The 25,229-nt window shown below is 42.1% G+C and overlaps 1 protein-coding gene across 4 annotated transcripts in view; it reads right to left on the bottom strand.

The window, feature by feature from the left end:
* Positions 1 to 25,229, bottom strand: part of VEZT (vezatin, adherens junctions transmembrane protein) — an 84,249-nt gene that overhangs the window by 30,376 nt on the left and 28,644 nt on the right. For 2 of the 4 annotated variants that reach the window (XM_077265147.1, XM_077265148.1), the window contains exons 2-3: positions 24,787 to 24,915; positions 3,945 to 4,034 (exon numbers count right to left, since the gene is read on the bottom strand). In XM_077265147.1, coding sequence (XP_077121262.1) covers positions 3,945 to 4,034; positions 24,787 to 24,915 — 219 coding nt within the window. The remainder of the gene's footprint in view (positions 1 to 3,944; positions 4,035 to 24,786; positions 24,916 to 25,229) is intronic. The other 2 variants (XM_077265149.1, XM_077265150.1) reach the window with 1 other exon arrangement.

Here is a 25,229-nt window from a genome sequence, read left to right as displayed (position 1 = left end):
TTAGGGGGTCTGTATATGGAGCTCACAAACTATTCTCTCAAGTCTCGCCGTGTGGCTAAGCAGTACTGTACAGCCATATATAGAGTATTTCTATATTCATCAGAAAATGTGGACAAATTTGGGTGCCAATTTTACCCATTTCCCAGAGTGAAAATGTAAAATCTGGGGATAAAACAGAATTTTGGTGGTAAAAATGTATTTTTTTCTTCACTGCCCAATGGTATAACATTCTGTGACCCTCCTGTGGTGTCAATATGATCACTGCACCCCTAGATGAATTCATTGAGAAGTGTAGTTTGTAAAATTGTGTCTCTTATAGAGGGTTCTGCTACCTCAGGGGCTCTGCAAATGTGACATGGTACCCTCAAACAAGTGGAGCAAAATCTGCACTATAATATGGCGCTACTTCCCTTCTGAGCTTTGCACTGTGCCTCCAAAGTAGTTTTCGACCACATATAGGGTTTGGGTGTACTCAGCAGAAATTGCACAACAAATTTTAGGGTCAATTTTCTCCTGCTACCCTTGTGAAAATAAAATGGGACTAAACGTTTTTTTTTTTTTTTCGACTCTATGCTATAAAACTTCTGTGAAGCACCTGCAGGTTCAAGGTGCTTACCACACATTTGGATAAGTTCACTGAGGGGTCTAGTCTCCAAAATGTTCTCACTTGTGGGGGGGTTTCCAATGTTTAAGGACATCAGGGGCTCTGCAAACACGAAATGGTGTCTGCTAATTATTCCAGCAGATTTCCCATTAAAAATAGTCAAATGGCCCTCCTTCCTGTCTGAGCCCTACCATGTGCCCAGACAGTGGTTTTCCCACTTTTGGGTATCGGTGTACTCAGGAGAAACTGCACAACAAATTTGTGTGTCCATTTTTCCAGTTACCCTTGTGGAAATAAAAAAAATTTGGATCTAAAGTAAACTTTTTGCGAATAAAAGCTAAATGTTAATTTTTTTCCTTCCATAATCTAAAATTTCCTAGGAAGCACCTGAAGGGTTAATAAACTTCTCGAATGTGGTTTCGAGCACCTTGAGGGGTGCAGTTTTTAGAATGGTGTTACTTTGGGGTATTTTCTGTCATATAGACCCCACAAAGTCACTTCAAATGTGAGGTGGTCCCTAAAAAAAATGGTTTTGCAAATTTTGTTAGAAAAATAAGAAATCGCTGGTCAACTTTTGAGGGTATGGGTAGAAATGCTGCGGGTTGGACGCTGCATACATCCGATAGTTATGACGCAGTAGATCATGAGAACTTGAAGCTGATGCTAGTGACCGGAGAAAACCCCGTCCCCGGCGGTCATGTGCACTGTGTAGTTCTTGCAATCAGTGATCGTGAGAACTGCAGAGTCCATGTACTTCCGGCTAAAATAAGATACACCATTATGTAAATTAGTACACATGCATGGTAAGCTGCGTTCCTGCACTTAATAAGCATGTGATTAGGAAGATAATGCGGTTTTACCACATCTAATGAAAGTGTATGGGTAATTTCCGCAGCGGTCTGGAAAGACGCGCCGCATGTCTGTCTCTGCGGGCGATCCACAGGCAAAAAAATGCATAAAAAACACAGGTGACCTGCCAGTGACCTCAGATGCAGATTTCACCTGCGTCAAATCCTGAAGAAACACTGAGCCATTCCTGATCGTTCCTGAAGGTTTCTAAATTGTGCTGGTGTAAAGTAGATACATGGAGCGCTCCGCAGCTGCATGTGTGGCGGCTGTGTGGCAGGCACAGCACATGCATGGAGAGCCCAACAGGCCGGGGAGCTCCAAGAAGCCGGGTTCCCCCGAATACGTTCTGACCCAATGAAATTAGCTCATCTCTAGTAATAGGCTGTCCACACAGAGGTGCATCTCGTGTAATGGTGTGAATGGCCCCTATGAAAGCATGTGTGCATTGTGAATACTAGGCAGTCACCCTACGGATGTTTGGTGGGTTAGTAAGTGGCTGATCCGTTAGTATTTTGCACCTGCGCTGCCCCCACTGTCATGGGTCCCTGCTGCATCCTGTTGTGCAGTTGTGTCTGGACATGATATTGCAAGAATGGCTCCAATCAAGATAGACGCACAAAGAAACACAACATTAAGCTAGTGGACAGTAAAAAGTGTTGGTGGGCTACCAGGAGACATCGGCAGGTGCCAGGCATGCGATTAATGTTTGCTTACACATATTAAATGAGCATTATATCAGGCCAAGAGACTTGAGGGCAAAGCAGAGCTCAGAAATGTACAGATTCAACAACAGTGGACACAGTCAACTCCATCCCGCAAACCGAGGCCATCAACACCAGCTTCTGCAAGCACGACGTGCGCCAAGGTGGAGCAGACGATTTACTGCCAGGGTGTTACTGTCTGTCATTTCTCAATGGTGGCATTCATAAAGAAATGTCTTGACACTCACTCTATTAAGGCCTGCAGGTCGGACGGAATCAGCCTGCCCTGTGCGTCTAGTGTAAATGTAAGCCAACAGTATTTCTCCTATCATTTCTATATCCTTCTCAACACCAAAGGGAGTTAAAGCCAGGAAACATTTCAGGGTCTGACCGGGGTGAAATTTATGTCAGCGTACACATTGGGGCAGCTTTGTCCAAACTAACTAAAAAAGAAAGCGAAGCAAAGTCAGCAGCCTGGGAGCCGTATTTAGGACACAAAGAAGGCGCGGATAGGGCAAATATGGTAGATCAATAACGTAGATTGCGAGTGCTCACATTTGGTAGCTGTGCACATAGTCACAACATGCCTGAGGTGCTGCCTGGTGTCCTTTATCCTTTACGGCACCCAATAGTGGATTCAATATATCTCTCAAAAAAAAGAAAGGGGTGCCAAAGGTATATGGATTGGAAAATTTCACAACAGATCATACAATTTGATGAAAAGGGATTCACTATTCAACCCTTTCATTATGTACCGTATTTTTTGGACTATTTTTTGGGGGTGCATCTTATAGGCCAAATGCACTTACCAGTAGACATCCCAGGCTGATGCTCGGCAGTTTCGCAGATGATCGGTGGTTCGGGGGCTCCGCCGGCATTTGTGGAAATCCCGGAGCCCCCACACATCCATCCCAGGCTGGGGCGCGCACTTTTGTAGATGCTCGGTGGTGCGAGAGCTCCGACGACATTTTGTGAAAGGCCGGAGCCCCAGCACTTCCATTGCTGTGATGAGTCGGTCTCCATGAAAATGGCCACTGGAGGTGGCGCATGCGCAGAATGAGATCTCAGGGGATGGGATTTCTACAAGTGCCGGCAGAGCCCCCACACCACCGATCATCTGCAAAACTGCTGCACATCAGCCTGGAATGGATGTGTGGAGGTTTTAAAAAAATGGCGGAGCCCCCGCACCACCGAACCTGCTGCACCAGCCTGGAATGAACCAAACAACCGAACACCTGTGAAACCACTCCACCAGGGCTCCCTATCACACCCCACCCCCAGGTAAGCTGAATCATTCGGACTGTAAGAAGGACCCTCATTTGACACATTTTTTTCCCTATTTTTCTTCTGAAAATTTGGGGTGAGTCTTATGGTCTGGTGCGTCTTATAGTCCGAAAAATATGGTAAGTCATTGGAGTCCTAAGACTAGAGGCCTCAATCGTGTGAGCTTCCTACACAAGCACTTATCAAGCACCACAAATGTTGATATTTCACGTGTATGGGACTGTATAAATACCTAATTGAGAAAATAAGAAAATCTCAAGTAAATATGATTGCACATATGTCACCACACATATTCTCTGCTACCTAAAGCATCATGTACAAACAATTCGCAAACCCCCAAAAAATGTTTTATGGCATAGCATTCAAGTCTATGCCAAGAATAGTTTGCTGATTCTCTGTATCCGGCAGAAAAGTCATTACAAGGAATGAGAGATGAAAAAACAATACGATCACTTCATCAGCACAAAGAAGAACATGCAGAAAATCCAGAGGCATCACCTACTCACCAATAAGTGGACCTTCTCATTTTTTTTCTTTTCTTGAACAAAAGGGTTCCACCGCTGCCAGAGCTCACGTGCCCTCTTGTATAGGCCTGGCTGAAGAGAATAGTGTACAGTCACTGTTACTTACAATGGCGACCACAATATAAGGTTACACAGAAGAACAATAATGGAAAACAAATCTCTTATTTCATTATTACCTGTGATACGTACTGTGGTAATACAACAGGCCAGATGTCATTTTGGCCAACTTAAAACCTACAAAAAGATCAATGACTGTGTCTTGCAGAAAACTAGAAAAGAAACAAAGGGTCCACTTCATCAGTTCGTGCCAGAAATCTTTTGTAAAACTGCTTGAAATGTCACTATACTTTTGCAGTTTTTTTCTTCTCATGGTTGCACAAAAATGTTGCTCCTTTAGGTGATTTTAAGCCAGCTTATGTCATCTTTTTCACAATTGGCACAGTTGGACAAACTACCTCTGTGGCTGAAATCCTGATGAGAGAACATTTCTGATGCATCTTACTCCAGCACACCCTGGATCAAGACTGGAGTACAAAATGCCAGTCTCAGGCTAAGTGCACACGTTGCGGATTTGCCTGCGGATCCACAGCGGATTGGCACACAGCAGTTTTCCATCAGGTTTACAGTACCATGTAAACCTATGGAAAACAAAATCCGCAGTGCACATGCTGCGGAAAATTCCGCGCGGAAACGCTGCTGTTTATTCTCCGCAGCATGTCAATTCTTTGTGTGGATTCCGCAGCGTTTTCCACCTGCTCCTCAATAGGAATCCGCAGGTGTAAAACTGCAGGTGGAATCCGCACAAAAACCACAGGAAATCCGTGGTAAATCTGTGGGTAATGCGCAGGTAAAAAGCAGTGCGTTTTACCTGCGGATTTTTCAAAAACTGGGAGGAAAAATCCGCAACGTGGGCACATAGCCTCAATGAACAGCCCCCATGTGTGACCAAAGCTCAAAACAGTTTACGGCAAACTCTACATTTCACAGCCTAAAGTCTCCCAGTATATAAAGCTAGCTGAACCCGCAGAGGTCTCTAGGTGGCTGACACCCACCCCCACACTGAAGACACATGTACACTCTGTCAACCCAAGCATGCAAATATATATATATATATATATATATATATATATATATATATATATATATATATATATATATATACATACACATACATATACACTCAGAAGAGAGCCACTGACCATCGAAAGGTTCGGTCAATCATCTATTAAGATGCATGGGCATCGTAGGTCGTGAGAAAAATGTGTCTCACTATAGCTACTTGGCTTTTCTTATTTTATCTTGCTTAATTCAGAAGGTGGTTTTCAGCAGCGCATTATTTGAGCAGAACGGATTAGTCTGGCAGAAAAGAGTTTTTTGTTAGCAAATGCTACCTGCAGAATATAGACTGCTACAGATAGAAAATGGAGAAAGAAACAGGATATGACACCAACTGAGCACAAATGTGACCTGCAGAATATAGACTGCTACAGATAGAAAATGGAGAAAGAAACAGGATATAATTCCTACTGAGCACAAATGTGACCTGCAGAATATTGACTGCTACATATAGAAAATGGAGAAAGAAACAGGATATAACACCCACTGAGAACAAATGTGACCTGCAGAATATTGACTGCTACACATAGAAAATGGAGAAAGAAACAGAATATAACACCCACTGAACACAAATGTGACCTGCAGAATATTGACTGCTACATATAGAAAATGGAGAAAGAAACAGGATATAACACCCACTGAGAACAAATGTGACCTGCAGAATATTGACTGCTACACATAGAAAATGGAGAAAGAAACAGAATATAACACCCACTGAACACAAATGTGACCTGCAGAATATAGACTGCTACACATAAAAATGGAGAAAGAAACAGGATATAACACCCACTGAAAACAAATGTGACCTGCAGAATATTGACTGCTACATATAGAAAATGGAGAAAGAAACAGGATATAACTCCTACTGAGCACAAATGTGACCTGCAGAATATAGACTGCGACAGTTAGAAAACTGAGAAAGAAACAGGATATAACACCCACTGAGAACAAATGTGACCTGCAGAATATAGACTGCTACACATAAAAAACGGAGAAAGAAACAGGATATAACACCCACTGAGCACAAATGTGACCTGCAGAATATAGATTGCTACAGATAGAAAATGGAGAAATAAACAGGATATGACACCCACTGAACACAAATGTGACCTGCAGAATATTGACTGCTACAGATAGAAAATGGAGAAAGAAACAGGACATATAACTCCTACAGAGCACAAATGTGACATTTTTGTGTCACTTTAAATTACAACGTTATTAGGCCATGTGCACACGTTCAGGATTTTTAGCGTTTTTTTCGCTATAAAAACGTGATAAAAACACGAAAAAAACGCTAACATATGCCTCCTATTATTTACAAGGTATTCCGCATTTTTTGTGCAAATGTTGTGATTTTTTCCGCGAAAAAAATCGCATAGCGGAAAAAAAAGCAACATGTTCATTAAAAATGCGGAATTGCAGGGATTCCGCACACCTAGGAGTCCATTGATCTGCTTACTTCCTGCACGGGGCTGTGCACACCATGCGGGAAGTAAGCAGATTATGTGCTGTTGGTACCCAGGGTGGAGGAGAGGAGACTCTCCTCCACGCACTGGGCACCATATAATTGGTCAAAAAATAAGAATTAAAATAAAAAATAGCGATATACTCACCCTCGATGTCTTCCCGCCTCCACTGCATGCTGTCGCTTCGGTTCCTGTAGCTGATGTGCGGCGAAGGACCTAGCCGATGACGTCACTGTCCTGTGATTGGTCGTGAGCGGTCATGTGACCGCTCACGTGACCGTGACGTCACAGAAGGTCCTGTGCGCACAGACCAGCTATAGGAAGACGAACGGACGCCGCTAATGAGATGTCTGGGTGAGTATAAGCATTTTTTTATTTTTTTTATTATTTTTAAACATTCTATCTTTTACTATAGATGCTGCATAGGCAGCATCTATAGTAAAAAGTTGGTCACACTTGTCAAACAGTATGTTTGACAAGTGTGACCAACTTGTCAGTCAGTTTTCCAAGCGATGCTACAGATCGCTTGGAAAACTTTAGCATTCTGCAAGCTAATTACGCTTGCAGAATGCTAAAAAAAACGCAAAAAAAAACGCAAAAAAAAAAATGCGGATTTCTTGCAGAAAATTTCCGGTTTTCTTCAGGAAATTTCTGCAAGAAATCCGCAACGTGTGCACATACCCTAAGCCATGTGCACACGTTCAGTATTTTTCGCGTTTTTTTCGCGTTTTTTCGCTATAAAAACGTGAAAAAAACGCTTACATATGCCTCCTATTATTTTAAGTGTATTCCGCATTTTTTGTGCAAATGTAGCCTTTTTTTCCGCGAAAAAATCGCATCGCGGAAAAAAAAGCAACATGTTCATTAAAATGCGGAATTGCAGGGGATTCCGCACACCTAGGGGTCCATTGATCTGCTTACTTCCCGCACGGGGCTGTGCCCACGATGCGGGAAGTAAGCAGATTATGTGCGGTTGGTGCCCAGGGTGGAGGAGAGGAGACTCTCCTCCACGCACTGGGCACCATATAAGTGGTCAAAAAAATAAGAATTAAAATAAAAAATAGTCCTATACTCACCCTCGATGTCTTCCCGCCTCCACTGCACGCTGCCATTCGGTTCCTGTAGCTGGTGTGCGGCGAAAGACCTGCCGATGACGTCACTGTCCTGTGATTGGTCGTGAGCGGTCACGTGACCGCTCACGTGACCGTGACGTCACGGAAGGTCCTGTGCGCACAGACCAGCTATAGGAAGAGGAACGGACGCCGGTGAGGAGATGTCTGGGTGAGTATAACCTTTTTTTTATTTTTTTTATTATTTTTAAACATTCTATCTTTTACTATAGATGCTGCATAAGCTGCATCTATAGTAAAAAGTTGGTCACACTTGTCAAACGCTATGTTTGACAAGTGTGACCAACCTGTCAGTCAGTTTTCCAAGCGATGCTACAGATCGCTTGGAAAACTTTAGCATTCTGCAAGCTAATTACGCTTGCAGAATGCTAAAAAAACGGAAAAAAAAACGCAAAAAAAAAAATGCGGATTTCTTGCAGAAAATTTCCGGTTTTCTTCAGGAAATTTCTGCAAGAAATCCTGAACGTGTGCACATACCCTTAGGAGGGAGTAAGTGATTGTACAGGAGAATAACACAAGGTGCAGGACAGCACTTCCCACACACGGTAATATACGGTCACTACAGAAAGGAAGACAAACATGCTGCACCAGCCTGGTGCCAGGAAAAACACAGGGTGTCACCGCTGAGCATGGAAAGTGCGATATTGGACTAAGGTTTGTGGATCTCACACTTTAACAATCTGGGAACAATCTGCAGCTGGAGGAGTAGAATACATACAGCATGCAGAGGTCACCGAGCTTCATACAGAAGATCCAAAATGAAACGCCTTGTACATGGGAAAAGTGAAAGAACTGGTGCTGTACGTACTGTATTTCCTCTTTGCTCCTAGGAGACCACTGCAGTGGATGGAGCCTGGGGGGCAGCGGCAGATCTGAACAGCCCGTAGCTCCATTATTAAATATCAGGCACAGTGGATTCATCAGGGTTGGAACATCCTACTATGTACACCAGTGCTGCTCTGTGAGGCGGACCCCACTAATAAGGGCCCCCCAGCTGTTGCCTTTCAAAAGAAGAAATCCATGTGCTGGTCTCCTCTGATGCAAAACCCTTTTCCTGGCTGCCATAGTATAGGAATATACAGAGAAAGAAATGGACTACTTTGATGCTTATTACAAAGTCATTACAGGCATAGGAGAAAATATTTATAAATGGAGACTGCTATAAATGTTGGCATTGAGTCTGACCAATGGTAGACCCCAGGCAACACCGTGTTCTTGCTAGTGAGGCCTAACCATTTTCTATTGTTGTTTTACAGCTGGTTAGCTTTGCTGTGTATACCAAGACAGTCTGCAGAGGGCTGGAGACCTAATGACAGTTCTATGTTACTGCTGGTGGCCTGAGAAAGGAATATGTATGCATAGTCGTATTATGCCTATCAGTGATATTACTACATCTAGATTTCTGGAGACTATTTAGCACTTCACTGCTTATATCATTTTAGGTTCATAGGGATTTACCGTATTTCTTGTTTGTTCACTTGGTGCCTCCCTATAAAATACTCTCTCTCTATTTTAGTCTCTAGTATTACACTGGTCAACAGCATTTTTGGTGCCAAAGATATTTCATCGAATTTAGGGTATTTTTGGGGTGCTGATTCTGAATATGTCATCAGTTTTGCCAGATTGGCTCAAGTTTTTGAGATTTTTGGTATCTTATTTATAGCACTTGTTGGTAAATGCGACGCATCATCTCATTAATTTCTTTGGATTAGTACTTGAACTGAGCAGTTCTCAATATAGTTTTGTGTTTATTAGTGTTCTAAAAGTTTGTTCATAGCTTGATTTTTGCACTAACTTTATGTTGTTGTCTGTTTTCCAGTGAAAAGCATGAACTCATCAAGAAGAAGTTGTCTTAACGATCCAGACTCATTCTGTTACATTTGTGGTGAATACACACTGCCAAAACATAGAAGAAACATAACAGACTTCGTAAAAAAAGTGTATTTTGCCTATTTTGGGGTTATGCTTGGGGACCAAGACAAGTTTTGGGCACCACACATAGTGTGCAAAGCATGTATCGAATTATTACGAAAATGGAGCAAAGGACAAAGAAAAAGCTTCAAATTTGGTGTTCCAATGGTGTGGAGAGAGCCAAAAAATCATCATGATGACTGTTATTTCTGTGCAGTGCAAGTGCAAGGATTCAATAAGCATAAGAAACGAAAATGGGAGTAACATGGAATCTGCAAGAAGGCCTGTCCCTCATTGTGAAGATGTGCCTGTACCTGTGTTTACCATAAATAACAGTCATCATGATGATTTTTTGGCTCTCTCCACACCATTGGAACACCAAATTTGAAGCTTTTTCTTTGTCCTTTGCTCCATTTTCGTAATAATTCGATACATGCTTTGCACACTATGTGTGGTGCCCAAAACTTGTCTTGGTCCCCAAGCATAACCCCAAAATAGGCAAAATACACTTTTTTTACGAAGTCTGTTATGTTTCTTCTATGTTTTGGCAGTGTGTATTCACCACAAATGTAACAGAATGAGTCTGGATCGTTAAGACAACTTCTTCTTGATGAGTTCATGCTTTTCACTGGAAAACAGACAACAACATAAAGTTAGTGCAAAAATCAAGCTATGAACAAACTTTTAGAACACTAATTAACACAAAACTATATTGAGAACTGCTCAGTTGAATTACTAATCCAAAGAAATTAATGAGATGATGCGTCGCATTTACCAACAAGTGCTATAAATAAGATACCAAAAATCTCAAAAACTTGAGCCAATCTGGCAAAACTGATGACATATTCAGAATCAGCACCCCAAAAATACCCCAAATTCATTAAAATATTTTGGACACCAGAAAAATTTTTTTTTTTTGTTGACCTGTGTTATTTCTTCCAGGTTTGTTGTAGCTGTGGATTGTCTTCACCTGGTATATTGATACATTTCACCCTTAATACCGTAAACATATTTGGATTATTTTATAGGGTGCTAAATGGTTACATATTGGGTGGAACACCATAATAGGTCCTATTAAAGAAAATATTTATATTACCTGGTGTATAATGACCTTTTGTTATTAGAGATATTAGTTCTCACACCTTGGGTGGAGAGAAGATGACCCTGAACTTAGGTTATACCATGCATTATTCGCTGCTCTTGTATGTAATGGGGGGAGGGGAAGGGAGGAATGGAAATTCTGAAACTAATGACCATTGTTAATGTTGTTCTCATTGCGATTTTTGTTTATTATTATTATTATTTTTTTTTATTATTGCTTTGTACCTTGAATTTGGTTAAATAAAAATGTATCCGATTTAAAAAGAGATATTAGTTCTCGACCATCATCAGTGAAATTCCTTTTCTGTTTTAAATGGTCAGTCACTTCTTCCTACATGGATATTGTCAAATAGTACTAGAAAAAACAAGCATCAAAATTTTCAGCCGTTCTTGAGATATTAACATTTTAATTTACAGCTTGTTGCCTGGGAGACCGACCACCGCTGCTCTGTAGCTTGTAAGTGCCGCAGCTGTGAGTAACCCTTTAAATGCACCCAGCTAGTATATATCATTACAGTCCGTGTCCAAGATGCCCAATGTACCACGTAATAGTCACACATCCGCACTACTGCACCATTCAAAGCAATCCTTGCTAGTCCTATAGACTTTGAATATTGTGGCAGTGCACATGTATGACCACCAACTCATACAAATGGCAAAGCGGGACCCTTGCTTTCGTTATCCTTTGGATTAGGATAAACTTTCAGGCTACAACCTATGTAGCCAATCTCAAAAAATCACATACATGCCGCTATACTGTCTATATACACTATGGAGGATGGAAACATATGTTTCAAATATGGAAGCCACGGAAAGATTATATACTGTGGGGTCATATGCGAAGGTCGCTATGTGTCCCCCAGGATGCGCACAGAAGCATATTTAGGCTGCAGGAGTGCATTGCAGTCACAGGCATAGCTGTGATTGCAATGCAGAATAAAAGTGAGTGTTAGGCTGTGTGCACACGATCAGGATTTTTCGCGTTTTTTTGCTATAAAAACGGGATAAAACCACAAAAAAACGCATACATTAAGCATCCTATTATTAGAATGCATTCCGGAATTTTTGTGCACACGTTGCGTTTTTTTCCGTGGCGGAATCGCATTCCGGAAAAAAAAGCACCATGTTCATTCTTTGTGCGGAATCGCGGGGATTCCGCACACATAGGAATGCATTGATCCGCTTACTTTCCGCATTGGGCTATGCCCACCATGTGGGAAGTAAGCGGATCATGTGTGGTTGGTACCCAGGGTGGAGGAGAGGAGACTCAAGTTTGCAAGGTGCAGAGCAGACGGCTCTGCAAAAGCTCAGCCTGTGTGAGGGAACACAGAACCAAGCAGAACGAATCCTTGCACCCCGCAGCATAATACGGCGGTGCAGTCGTCCTCAGCAACCGCATTTACGGACTGTCTTGTTTCACGAATGCGATCCAGAGGAGACCGTTTATTTTTTTAATAAGTTTTGGACATTAAAACTACGTTTACTTTGAACTTTCCTGGGTCACTGCCTCATCACTGTACAGTGAGGATACCGTCGCACTACATTACACACATATACATTATTCTTTTAATAAAATAATATATATTCCACTTCTACATAGTAAACTTGTTATTGCTGAAACTGAAACCAGTATCATCCCGGAAAAGGAATTTGCCCGATACTGAAATAGCAGGAGGGAAAATTTACATTTTACAGTGAAATTAACAAAATGATATGAGAGAGAAAAATAATTAGAGACAACGGTAAACGGTTAATGGTAATGTCTCATGTATCACTAATCAAGGGTAATCTATAGAAGAAAAATTATGTTGTGTTACATCTTTAATGTTGTAGCTATTTTTTTTCCATTATTAAAAAATGTTTTTTGCAGCTGGCCATATTGCAGGCACGCACGCCCTTTCAGCATTATTTTGTCACGCACCACGTGTCTTTTGCGTTTCTGTTTAAGGGAAATTTCACTCGACTCGACTTTTAAGACAGTCGGGTTTCACAAAACCCGACTCGACCCTAAAAAACTAAAGGTCGCTCAACCCTAGTAGTCACATAAAAACACTGAAATTCATATATAAAAAACAAACCCAAATTTAAAAGGGTAACCATGCGTTCAAATAATTTTTAGAATAAGCAGTCCTGAGACTATGAGTAATAACATCTTTTGCATCCTGCATTTTCACCAGTTGTCCACTATTTTTCTGAAATAGAAATTGACTGAGTTGGTAGGACAAGACTAGAGGTGGATTGCTGCTCTTCATTCCTTAGCATACAGAGAGAAACAGCAGAGGTACGGAAGAGCTTATAAAGCAGGCTTGAGCTGTGTAGATGTGAATCCAGCTCTGGCTTGAGAAAAAAAAGACTTGTCAGAAAGTTCTGTGTCTCTCTCTGCCTATTTTCTTACTCTGCTCTTTACTCCTCCTCCCTCAATAGAGTAACACAAGCCTTGTAATTGTACTTGACAACTTAAGAAGACAGGATGGAGGGGAAGAAGTGGCTGATAAATGGAGAAAATAGCTGAATTCTCTGATAAGATTTACTATAAAGTTTGTTGTTCGCTTGTACTATTGATCAATGCAAAGCTTGTTAAAAGTACAGTTCCCTTTTGCCACCTAATTTTCCATACATTCCTTTTAAGTAGCTTGAACCTTTATATGACCTATAGTCAGCGAACAAGAGCAGAATATCACAAGACATTTACATAACGAAATGAAGTTATTGTGGTGAAAGTAAAAAATGTGGCGATACCCAACTCCACCATTAGGGTAATAAGTTCACACAGAGCGTTTTAGCTATATTTTTTTCTGCAGCAAAACCTGATCATCTTGGCAGGAAAGAAGCTGCGCCAAAAATGCAGGTTTAGGTGCGTTTTTGTTGCGTTTTTTTGCCGCGTTTTATTTTCTCTTTGTGCATGCCAATAAAGTTGAGTGCACACAGAAAAAAAAACCCAACTTCCTGTAGAAAGAATGAATAGATAGATAGAATGGATAAAATAGATAGATTGATAGGATATAACGAATAGATTGATACAACAGATAGATTGATAGAATAGATACATTACCTGCGGTATCCTCTTCCCTGGCATTTTCCCACGGTGCAGAGGTTACCTCAGGTCAGTCTGTGAGGGAGCGCAGGCTCGGTGTTACTCGCTAGTTACTGAGCCTGCGCCAGCTGCGTCTCATTCATTGCCCAGTCGCTTACAGCCGGGAGCGGTCACATTAGCAGTGCTCCCGGTTGTTCGCTTTACAGTGCCTACAAGTAGTATTCAACCCCCTGCAGATTTAGCAGGTTTACACATTTGGAATTAACTTGGCATTGTGACATTTGGACTGTAGATCAGCCTGGAAGTGTGAAATGCACTGCAGCAAAAAAGAATGTTATTTCTTTGTTTATTTTTTTTTTAAATTGTGTAAAGTCTTTTCAGAGGGTCATTTATTATTCAACCCCTCAACCCACCAGAATTCTGTTTGGTTCCCCTAAAGTATTAAGAAGTAGTTCAGGCACAAAGAACAATGAGCTTCACATGTTTGGATTAATTATCTCTTTTTCCAGCCTTTTCTGACTATTTAAGACCCTCCCCAAACTTGTGAACAGCACTCATACATGGTCAACATGGGAAAGACAAAGGAGCATTCCAAGGCCATCAGAGACAAGATCGTGGAGGGTCACAAGGCTGGCAAGGGGTACAAAACCCTTTCCAAGGAGTTGGGCCTACCAGTCTCCACTGTTGGGAGCATCATCCGGAAGTGGAAGGCTTATGGAACTACTGTTAGCCTTCCACGGCCTGGACAGCCTTTGAAAGTTTCCTCCCGTGCCGAGGCCAGGCTTGTCCGAAGAGTCAAGGCTAACCCAAGGACAACAAGGAAGGAGCTCCGGGAAGATCTCATGGCTGTGGGGACATTGGTTTCAGTCAAAACCATAAGTAACGTACTCCAGCGCAATGGTCTCCGTTCCAGACGAGCCCGTAAGGTACCTTTACTTTCAAAGCATCATGTCAAGGCTCGTCTACAGTTTGCTCATGATCACTTGGAGGACTCTGAGACTGACTGGTTCAAGGTTCTCTGGTCTGATGAGACCAAGATCGAGATCTTTGGTGCCAACCACACACGTGACGTTTGGAGACTGGATGGCACTGCATACGACCCCAAGAATACCATCCCTACAGTCAAGCATGGTGGTGGCAGCATCATGCTGTGGGGCTGTTTCTCAGCCAAGGGGCCTGGCCATCTGGTCCGCATCCATGGGAAGATGGATAGCACGGCCTACCTGGAGATTTTGGCCAAGAACCTCCGCTCCTCCATCAAGGATCTTAAGATGGGTCGTCATTTCATCTTCCAACAAGACAACGACCCAAAGCACACAGCCAAGAAAACCAAGGCCTGGTTCAAGAGGCAAAAAATCAAGGTGTTGCAGTGGCCTAGTCAGTCTCCTGACCTTAACCCAATTGAAAACTTGTGGAAGGAGCTCAAGATTAAAGTCCACATGAGACACCCAAAGAACCTAGATAACTTGGAGAAGATCTGCATGGAGGAGTGGGCCAAGATAACTCCAGAGACCTGTGCCGGCCTGATCAGGTCTTATAAAAGACGATTATTAGCTGTAATTGCAAACAAAGGTTATTCCACAAAATATTAAACCTAGGGGTTGAATAATAATTGACCCACACTTTTATGTTTAAAATTTATAAAAATTTAACTGAGCAACAAAACTTTTTGGTTTGTAAGATTTATGCATCTGTTAATAAATCCTGCTCTTGTTTGAAGTTTGAAGGCTCTAACTTATTTGCATCTTATTAAACCTGCTAAATCTGCAGGGGGTTGAATACTACTTGTAGGCACTGTATCTCCCCCAGATACTGTGTGGGACACTCGTTATATCGGACTACGATGGATCAGGAAGTGTACTTTTGCTTTTTTATTTTATTTTTATTACAGAAGATTGAGGGCTTCGCTTGGAATGGCAGAACAATAAAAATATGGTCAAAACTGTGGTGTTTTATTTCATTAAAATACTTTTTTCTGCATGTATGTGTGTTTATTTAACCCTTTAACTGCTATAGGATTAGTAATGGAGAGGTGTCTTATTGACGCCTCTCCATTACTAAGCCTGCTTAATGTCACCTTACAATAGTAAGGTGACATTAACCCCTCATTACCCCACTTGCCAAGGCTACAGGGCAAGTGGGAAGAGCCAGGCAAAGCTCCAGAATTGGCCCATCTAATAGATGCGCCATTTCTAGGCAGCTGCAGGCTGCTATTTTTAGGCTAGCGGGTGGCCTATATCCATAACCCCTTAGCAGCCTGAGGGTATGTGCACACGTTGCGGATTCTGCTGCGGATTTTTCCGCAGCGGATTTAGAAAATCCGCAGTGCAAAACTACTGCGGTTTTCACTGCGGATTTTATCGCGGTTTCTTCTGCGGATTCCTCTGCGGGTTTTCAACTGCACTTTCCTATTGGTGCATGTTGAAAACCGCTGCGGAATCCGCAGAAAGAATTGACATGCTGCGGAAAATAATAAGCTGCGTTTCCGCGCGGATTTTTCCGCAGCATGTGTGCAGCGGTTTTTTTTTTCCATAGGTTTACATGGTACTGTAAACTTGTCAAATCCGCTGCTGATCCGCAGCAAAATCCGCAGCGTGTGCACATACCCTGAGAATACCAGCCCCCAGCTGTGAGCTTTAGCAAGGCTGGTGGTGAAAAATAGGGTGGACCCCACGCCGTTTTTTTTTTAAATTATTTATTTAAATAATTTTTTAAAAAGCGTGAGAACCCCTCTATTCTTGATAACTAGCCTTGCTGAAGCTGACAGCTTGGGGTTGCAGCCCCAAGCTGTGAGTTTTGTCTGGCTGGTTATCAAAATTAGGGGGGAACCCACTCCGTTTTTTTTTTGTTTGTTTTTTTTTTTTAAATTATTGCTCAGGAGCGGCAAATGAATACTCCCATCCGCCGTTCCTGCTGTCACTAATTAGCGGCTGTAGGTGTCAGATGATGGGAGCAGTAGTCTCATCAGCTGACACCAGTGACCGGAGGTAAAGTTTATAGCTCCGATGTCTTCTGACAGCGTGGGAACTGCACCTCTTTGACCGGCGGGGATGACAGCGTGTGAAACACTGTATTGTCGGGCCCCCCCATTCAAGTGAATGGGGTCCGGGTCCACTCTGCTGGATGACAGGCTGCATGGACGCATCATGCAGCCTGACATCTAGATGTAGCAGAGCCGAATGTGACATCACATCCGTCTCTCCTTGACTTTTCTGCAGCAAATACGCTGCAAGAAAAGTCAACCTGCATATTTGCAGCGTTTTTTCACCACCCATTCAAGTCAATGGGTAAAAAACGCTGAAAAACACTGGAAAAAGGCTGAGAGAAGAGCCATGCTCTATGTCCAAAAAACACAGCAAAGCACATAGAAATCTCATAGGCTTTGCTGGTACTGTAAAACGCAGCTGAAAATTAGCATAAAAAATGCAGCAAAAACACCCTGTGTGAACTTACCCTTACACTGCATACTATAAATAAATATTTAATTGTTTCTAAAGGGTTTGGGGTTTTGTTTTGGTTTTTTTAGAAGTAATGTTGCCATACGAAAGCTTGCACAGTATGGTGCCTTATATGGCCCTGTACTAAAGATAGGTCATTTCTGTTTTAGTCCTGGAATAGCCCTGTAAGATTTTTTTCGGTCTCTGCATAATTCCATTCATTGTCACATAATTTTGATGACTTTAGTATTATTCTCAAATCCTGACACAGTAAAAATAAAGAAAACATGCCCAACTTTTATAGCTAAACATGAAAACCACCTGAGTCTCTTGTACCAAGCAGAGCCCCTACAAAGTGATAACACATCATAAAGGAAAACCACATAGCGGCAGCGGAAAATTACTGGCATTGGTCACAGACTTGGGGTTTGGGGTTTGTTTTGTTTGTATATTATTTAAGGAAAGTGGTCCTTGAAAATAAACACAGAACAATATTATGGTTTAAACAATTCGATAAGAAGTATCACTACATTGCAGAAGAAACCTTGTAACATCAAAAGTTCCTTCAATATATCCAATGTAGTGAACAGCTGAGCTGCGGCAGGATAAACAGATTTCATCGTTTCCATTTTCAGCCTTTTAGAGCAGACTATATTGTTTAGAGAGGAAACCGAATGGCTGCCAAAAAGGCCGTCAGTGTTCTGCAATGTAAATTGGTATTAAGGGGGTTGTCCGACACGAAACCGGTGCAGTTAGTGTCGATGTTGCAGTAGTTTTACCAAAACAAACTAAACCATGGACAGATTTACAAGTATCGGCATGCAGCGGTATAACGGTGTGGGCAATTATAGAAGATGTGACGGGTACACTGGGCGCACTATTATTAGGCATTTTGTATGTTTGAGGACTAATTTTACTGCTCTCAGTCAATCCAGGAGGTTATAAACCTGAATATTTAAATAAAAAAGTGAAGTTTTGTCTTTAGAGAATCTGTGTGCAGAATTATTATGCAAAAAAAATGAAAAACATAAATTATTCCGTCTCACTTGTTTTATTTTTATCTGTTAAAGTGAGAATAACAACCAATAAAATACATTTGACATTTCAAAAAAAAAATATATATATATATATATATATATATATATATATATATATATATATATATATCAGTGCCCAATATAGCCACCCTCCTTTTCAACAACAGTCATAAATATTTCATCCATTGAGTCTGTCAGATTCTTAATCTGTTGCCGATCAACTTTTAGGGCAGCACCAACCAACACTGGTCAGAGAGGGTTGGCATCAGTGGCGTAACTTGGATAGCATGGGCCCCAAAGCAAAATCTCTAATAGGGCCCCCAATTATTGGAAGTCTTTAATAGCAATGGCCTTTTTATATAGGCCAAAGGGATTTTGGGGATTCACTAGGCCCCAGGTGCGACCGTCACACCAACTGCAGTCCTGCTGCCACTATGGGTTATTACATGTGCTGTATTCCTTTAAGAATGATGGCTCCCATCAAGACCTGGATAGGTTGATACCCTTACATCATGTGGGCATGTTCTTTACTGTGGCCACATTACTGAGGTTTTGATGTGCGCGTCATCAGAATAGCGATCACGTGACTCCAATCATGTGGTCTCCTGTGTGACGTGTGATAGCGGGGGCATGTGCTGGAATGGCATGTAGGCCAGGTAAGACTGGATTTTAAGGGCTAAGAAGGTTGCCGTTTCCTTGACCACTCAATTTCTTTTTGTCATTATTATTATTATTATTTATTATTATAGCGCCATTTTTTCCATGGCGCTTTACATGTGAGGAGGGGTGTGCATAATAAAAACAAGTACAATAATCTTGAACAATACAAGTCACAACTGGAACAGGAGGAGAGAGGACCCTGCCCGCGAGGGCTCACAATCTACATTGGATGGTAGCGGATACACCCCTGGTATACCTTGTCATTAGAAATTTGGCGCATTATGTTGTAGCAATCTACTATTGGGTCTCCATATTGCATTTTTCCATATTTATGATCTACTTTATTTAGATTGGACCCTGGTAACTATGATAATGGGGATGCCAATATTTGATTAGTGGAGAATAACGATTCTTTTCTACAAGTTATGGGTGTATTATTGCATATGGCGATTATTTGCCATCTTTTTATTGTATAACATGTTTTGTATGTAGATTAATGGTAGGGTAGATATGCCCTGTATTGATTTTTTTAAATTACTGTATTTAACATGAGCGGGTTTAGCCTCTGTGGTGACTGACTGTCATGTCGGACGCTGTTCACACTAGGGCGTCCGACAGACAGCAGTAATTCCACTTACGTCCACTACACGCTCAGTGGCGTCGGCTAGATTTTATTCAGCTTGCTCAGGGTTAATCTAGCTGGTAATCAGGTTGGAGGCTGGGTCACGCCCACGGCCTTTAAATAGTCGTGCTGGACTATGGGCGTCGCCGATTATAGCTTGTGCTTTATGCCTAGTGATTCGGGTCTGGAGTGGTGGTCTTGTTGGAGGAAAATCATATCTGGTGGTGTAGTATCCTTTGTCATATTCCTCCTTCCTATTTGTATTTGTTTTGCCCTGTGCACATTATAGTGTATTCCTGTGTGTCTGCGGCGTGGTGCGTTTTTTAGTTTTCCCTGTCTGTGCTTTTTGTGGGGATTGGTGTGTGGTCTCTTCACTGGGTGGCGGGTGGTGGTTTCAGCTTAGGGCTGAAACAGGAGTCAGGGTCAGGCCTGGCGGCCCAGACATTCACACCTTTAGTGTAACTTCTGGGAAAGGGACAGACAGGGTTTCCCTAGCCTAAGGGAAATCGCAGGGGCCCGGGTAACCAGCCTTAGTCTACCCAGTACTCCCATGACACTGACGCATGTTTATAAGCCACACTATATATGCCAGCCTATATGTCTGTATGTATACTTGATAAAGACCTATAACAGGTCGAAACGTTGTTAAGTGATGGAGGAATAAACTTTATCTTTGGGGGGAATTGATCAACCTGGATTGGACGCTGTGTGTTTTCTTGCATGCAGGTGGTCAGAGAGGTGACAATTTTTCTTCACAATAAAGCTCCCATTTAAGAAGGACCCAGAAGTTCTCAATAGGGTTTAGGTCAAGTGAGGAAGGGACCATGTCATTATTCTTTCATCTTTAACCCCTTCAAGACCTTGCCCTTTTCCATTTTTGCGTTCTTGTTTTTCGCTCCCCTCCATCCCAGAGCCTTAACTTTTTTATTTTTCCGTCAATATGGCCATGTGAGGGCTTGTTTTTTTGCAGGACAAGTTGCACTTTTGAACGACATCATTGGTTTTAGCATGTCGCGAACTAGAAAACGGGGAAAAAAATTCCAACTGCGGTGACATTGCAAAAAAAGTGCAATCCCACATTTGTTTTTTGTTTGGCTTTTTTGCTAGGTTCTCTAAATGCTAAAACTGACCTGCCATTATGATTATCCAGGTAATTACGAGTTCATAGACACCAAACATGTCTATGTTACTTTTTATCTAAGTGGTAAAAAAAATTCCAAACTTTGCTTAAAAAACAAACAAAAACAAATTGCGCAATTTTCCAATACCAGTAGCGTCTCCATTTTTCGTGATCTGGGGTCATGAATGCTGTTGTCGTGCTGATTAACAGCCAGCTCACTGCTGCCAGAGGGAAGCCTGCTGTCAATCAGCATGACGCTGGCAGTCCCGCAGAGTCGACAAAGCAGCCAGGAAGAGGATGAACTACTCTGTTAAAGTGAAATAGCAGAATCACCGGCACAAGCAGTAAGTGACCACTTTGACCCAGCATCAGGTAGAGCAGAAACGTAGTTAGCACCTATATACCAGAAGTGGAGGTCTGTGTATATTATTGATCCAGCCACAAGCCCATCCATCTGGTCCTTCAAAAGTCACTAATTTCATCAATTCATAAAACCTTTGAAAAACCAGTCTATAAATATTTCTGTGTCTTGTTCAGAGGTGGTTGGTTTTCAGCCTCCCTTACCTTGGCCATGTCTCTGAGCACCGTACACTTTGTATGTCCGGGCACTCCAGAAGGTTGCAGTACTGAAATATGACAGCACTGGAGGATGTTTTTTTTAGTCTCTTCACATTTGATTCTTTCCAAATCTCTACGAGTCCTTTTCTCTACACATTTTTTTTGCTACCCTGTTGACCATTTGCAGCAAAACCTTTGATGGTTCTGTGATCACGCCCCAACTTAGCAATTTCAAGAGTGCTGCCCCCCTCTGTAAGACCTGTAGCAATTTTTGACTTTTCAGAGTCTGTTAAATCTCCTTTTAAGCCCATTTTACCTGATTAAAACAAGGTGCCTAATAATTCTGCACACCTTGATAAATGGTGTCGCTATCCTTAGGCCACACCCTTCCTCAATGCAAAAATACACATCACCTGATCTGCTTCAACCAATAACCTGAATAACCTGCTTATACAGCTTGGATTTGGAAAACTTGCATAAAAATGATGATATGGTCAAAATACTCAATTGCCTACTAACTGTGAACACAGCATAGTCCAAAACACTAATGTAATAGTAAATTTAGCATTGCAGGGTCATAAAAGTAATAAAGAAGTTACCATGGGATAAAAATTATGACTGTGGAATAATTCTTAGCTTGCTAGAATACTAATTTAGCAGCCGACTGACCTATCACATGACTTTATATACATCTCTAGCTAAAGGAAACGCTCCTATTTATATCTTGAAAAAATGTTGAGAAAACAAAAAGCAAGATACAGATAAAACTCTTTCTAACTAGGGATGGGCGAACCTGAACGATAAAGTTAGGGGACCGTACCGAACACCTTGTGTCTATGCACGGACTTCTCCCTGAAGTTAGTGTTACTGTTGGGGTTCAGCAGGTTGAACATCTGGCGTTTCCCACGCTGTCACCACCAGCTCTGATCAGCAGTAAGTTAGTTACTGCCGGACACAGCACTGCGGTTACCACGCTGTCATACAGATGACAGAGTGTGAGCCAGCAGCTGTGACCGGTGGTAAAAATGTCATAGTTGGTCACAGGCTTCGGATGATGAGAGTTCTGCTACGGATAGCAGCGAGAGCAGACGCAAGATGATGAATGTATTCATCATCATTCGGCGCCTCTGCAATAAATAAATAAAAAATAGTAATAAATTAAAAAAACCTGTTTGGGTCCCCTCCATTTTTGATAACCAGCGCAGATAAAGCTGACAGCTGCGGGCTGCAGCCCCCAGGTGTCAGCTTTATATTGGCTGGTTATCAAAAACAGAGGGGTCCCAAACAGGTTTTTTATTTATTTATTGAAATAAATCATTTAAAAAAACAAAACAGGATGAGGTGGGAAAAACACAAGAATTGACACGTCTAATAGATGCGCCTTTTCTGGGTTGGCTGCAGACTGTTATTTTTAGGCTGGGGAAGGCCAATATCGATGGCCCCTTCCCAGTCTGAGAATACCAGCCCCCAGTTGTCTGTTTTAGCTTGGCTGGTTGTCAAAAATGAAGGGACTCCATCCCGTTTTTTTTTTTAATTATTTAAATCATTTAAAAAAACGGCATGGGGCATCCCTCTATTTTTGATAACCAGCAAATATAAAGCTGACAGCTGGGGGCTTCAGCCCGAAGCTGTCAGCTTTACCCGAGCTGGTTAGCAAAAGTAGAGGGGTCCCACGACACTTTTTATATCTTATTTATTGCGCAGGATGATGAATATTCTCATGACTGTACATCTGCTCTCGCTTCCATCTGCGAGAGCAGGCGTAACATGATAAGAGTAGTACTCTCATCAGTAAAAGCCAGAGATTGATGGTAACCATCTGTATGACTGCGTGGAAATCATAGCGCTCTGACTGGTTGTCACATTTTTACTACCGTCCACAGGTGCTGCCTCGCACACTGTCATCTGTATGAAAGCGTGGGAACTGGAGCACTCTGACCAGTGGTAATGAACTTACTGCCTATCAGAGCCGTTGTTTCTTGCGCGGTCATATACATGACAGTGTGGAAAATGCAGACTGCTCAGGTCCCCCCCATTTGAATGGGGTCTGGATTCAAGTTTGGGTAGCGTTCTGGTTACATAGTCTGCCCATCACTACTTGTAACTAATTTATAGGGAATCAGTCAGCACATTTTACCTATCTAAACTATTAATATGGGCTAATGGTTATAGACTGCTGAACAGTCATCCTTGTATGTCTCATATCAAATAGCTTGCTGTAGAGAAATCATCTTATCACTTTATGCAAATGAGCTCTTACAGGCTATTGAGAGAACACTGCCTGGAAGATAACTCTGCCTCCAGAGCTTGTTTTACATGAAGGAGGAGTTACCAGTGTGATGTGTAATGGCCGCTCTCTGCTCTCCCTGCAGAGCTATGTATGATCATCGCTGACATATCTGCAGATTTCTCTCAGCTCCAGATTCCATCTAAATTGCAAACAGGGTTGCAATATTGTTGCAAGACTCCAGAACTCAGAGTCGCAAAAAGTGTGTTTGCAAGAAGACAAAGATAATTTCTCCTGTTCTGTGTTGGTTACTTGTCTCGCACTGGTAACTCCCCCTTCATGTAAAATAAGCTCTGGAGGCAGAGTTATCTTCCAGGCATCATTCGCCTCAGAGTCTGGAAGAGGTCATTAACACATGAAAAACGTGGGTTTCTCTGGAATAAGACATCGGATTGGAGAAACCAAGGCAACATTTTATTCAGTTTCCTATGACCTACATGCCCATATAGATGACTCAGGAGGGTTAATCTACTGGCAGATTCCCTTTAACATGGACATGGGTGAAACTGACACCCCCCTGCTTTGGGCAGTATGAATCAAAATCCAGCTCCATTACTGCAGTGGTGTATTTTTACTCTGTAAAGGCTGCGCCTGCACAGTATCTGCTATCAATATCAGTATGATAGCAGTAGCTGCTATCGGTATCTATACTTGTGATCCAAAAGCTGCTACTGCGCATGCGCCGGCGGCGTAATCATGGAGGGGGAATTTGTTTTTTTCTCCAGTAAGATGGCGCCACGGGCGCATGCACAGTAGCAGCTTTTGGATCACAGCTATAGATACCGATAGCAGCTACTGTGCAGGCACGGCAGGCGCCAGTTTCAAATTGATTTTTTTTTTCTCCAAGCTGAATAACATGAAGAAAATGTATACTAGGCACATAAAACATGCGATTATGCTGCAGAGCAGGTGCCACGGCAGGCGCCGGCCTGCAGAACATTTTTTTTTTTAAAGTATATACAGACATTCATTATGTAAACTAGGGGGCCGGTCAGTGAGGGATCAGTGACCCATCAGCAGTCTGCATTATGAAAAGCTAATCAGAGCACTACATGCAGACTCCCCCACACAGGCCGCCCCAGGACACCACACGAAGACCCCCCTCCAAACCCACCTTAGGGTACGAGCATATCATTAGCACAAAACTGAAAATAAAGATTAAACAACAACCACAAGACAGATTTCATCAACTAAGTTATCATTTTGATTGGTATAATGGCGCTGACTTGACAGTGTCTGTAGGTTACCATGCACAGTCCTGCTGACAGGTTCCTTTTAAAGGTCAGTATAAGGACTGTTGCTAGATACATGTTCAATCCTAAGATTATCATTTAACCATACCCACCTTCGAGGTTTTGTGAGCCTGTCCTTGACGTCCATTCCCTGTCAGGTTCTCTTCCTCTTGGGAGACCACTGGACATATTTCAAAGTCTGAATGCCCCAAATCCTGCAGGTACTGGTAGAGTGGTGAATTCTGAAGGTGTAAAACGGTACAGAAGGTCATTATCATGTAGATAGTCCATTTGCAACAGTGATGGTATGGCAGCATATAATTAATAGCATTTTCATGTGTCATGGTCTTGGAACAATAGGGTTATTCTAGTCAAAACCACGCCCAAAATTGAGGAAAAACCCCAATAAGCTTTTGCAGAGCTACAACTATACTGCTTTCAACTCTTTTGTGGCCTCGAATGGACTTTCTATGACGTCATGCCGACAGCAGTACAGTCAATAAGATCAACGGCTCTGCCCATGCAGACTGCTTGAACCGCTGAGATCACTGACTGA

The sequence above is a fragment of the Ranitomeya variabilis genome, chromosome 5 (assembly GCF_051348905.1).
Source record: "Ranitomeya variabilis isolate aRanVar5 chromosome 5, aRanVar5.hap1, whole genome shotgun sequence".
In the NCBI taxonomy this organism is placed as follows: Eukaryota; Metazoa; Chordata; class Amphibia; order Anura; family Dendrobatidae; genus Ranitomeya; species Ranitomeya variabilis.
Note: the sequence above shows the minus strand (reverse complement) of the source record. Positions and strands in the feature narration are given on the sequence as shown.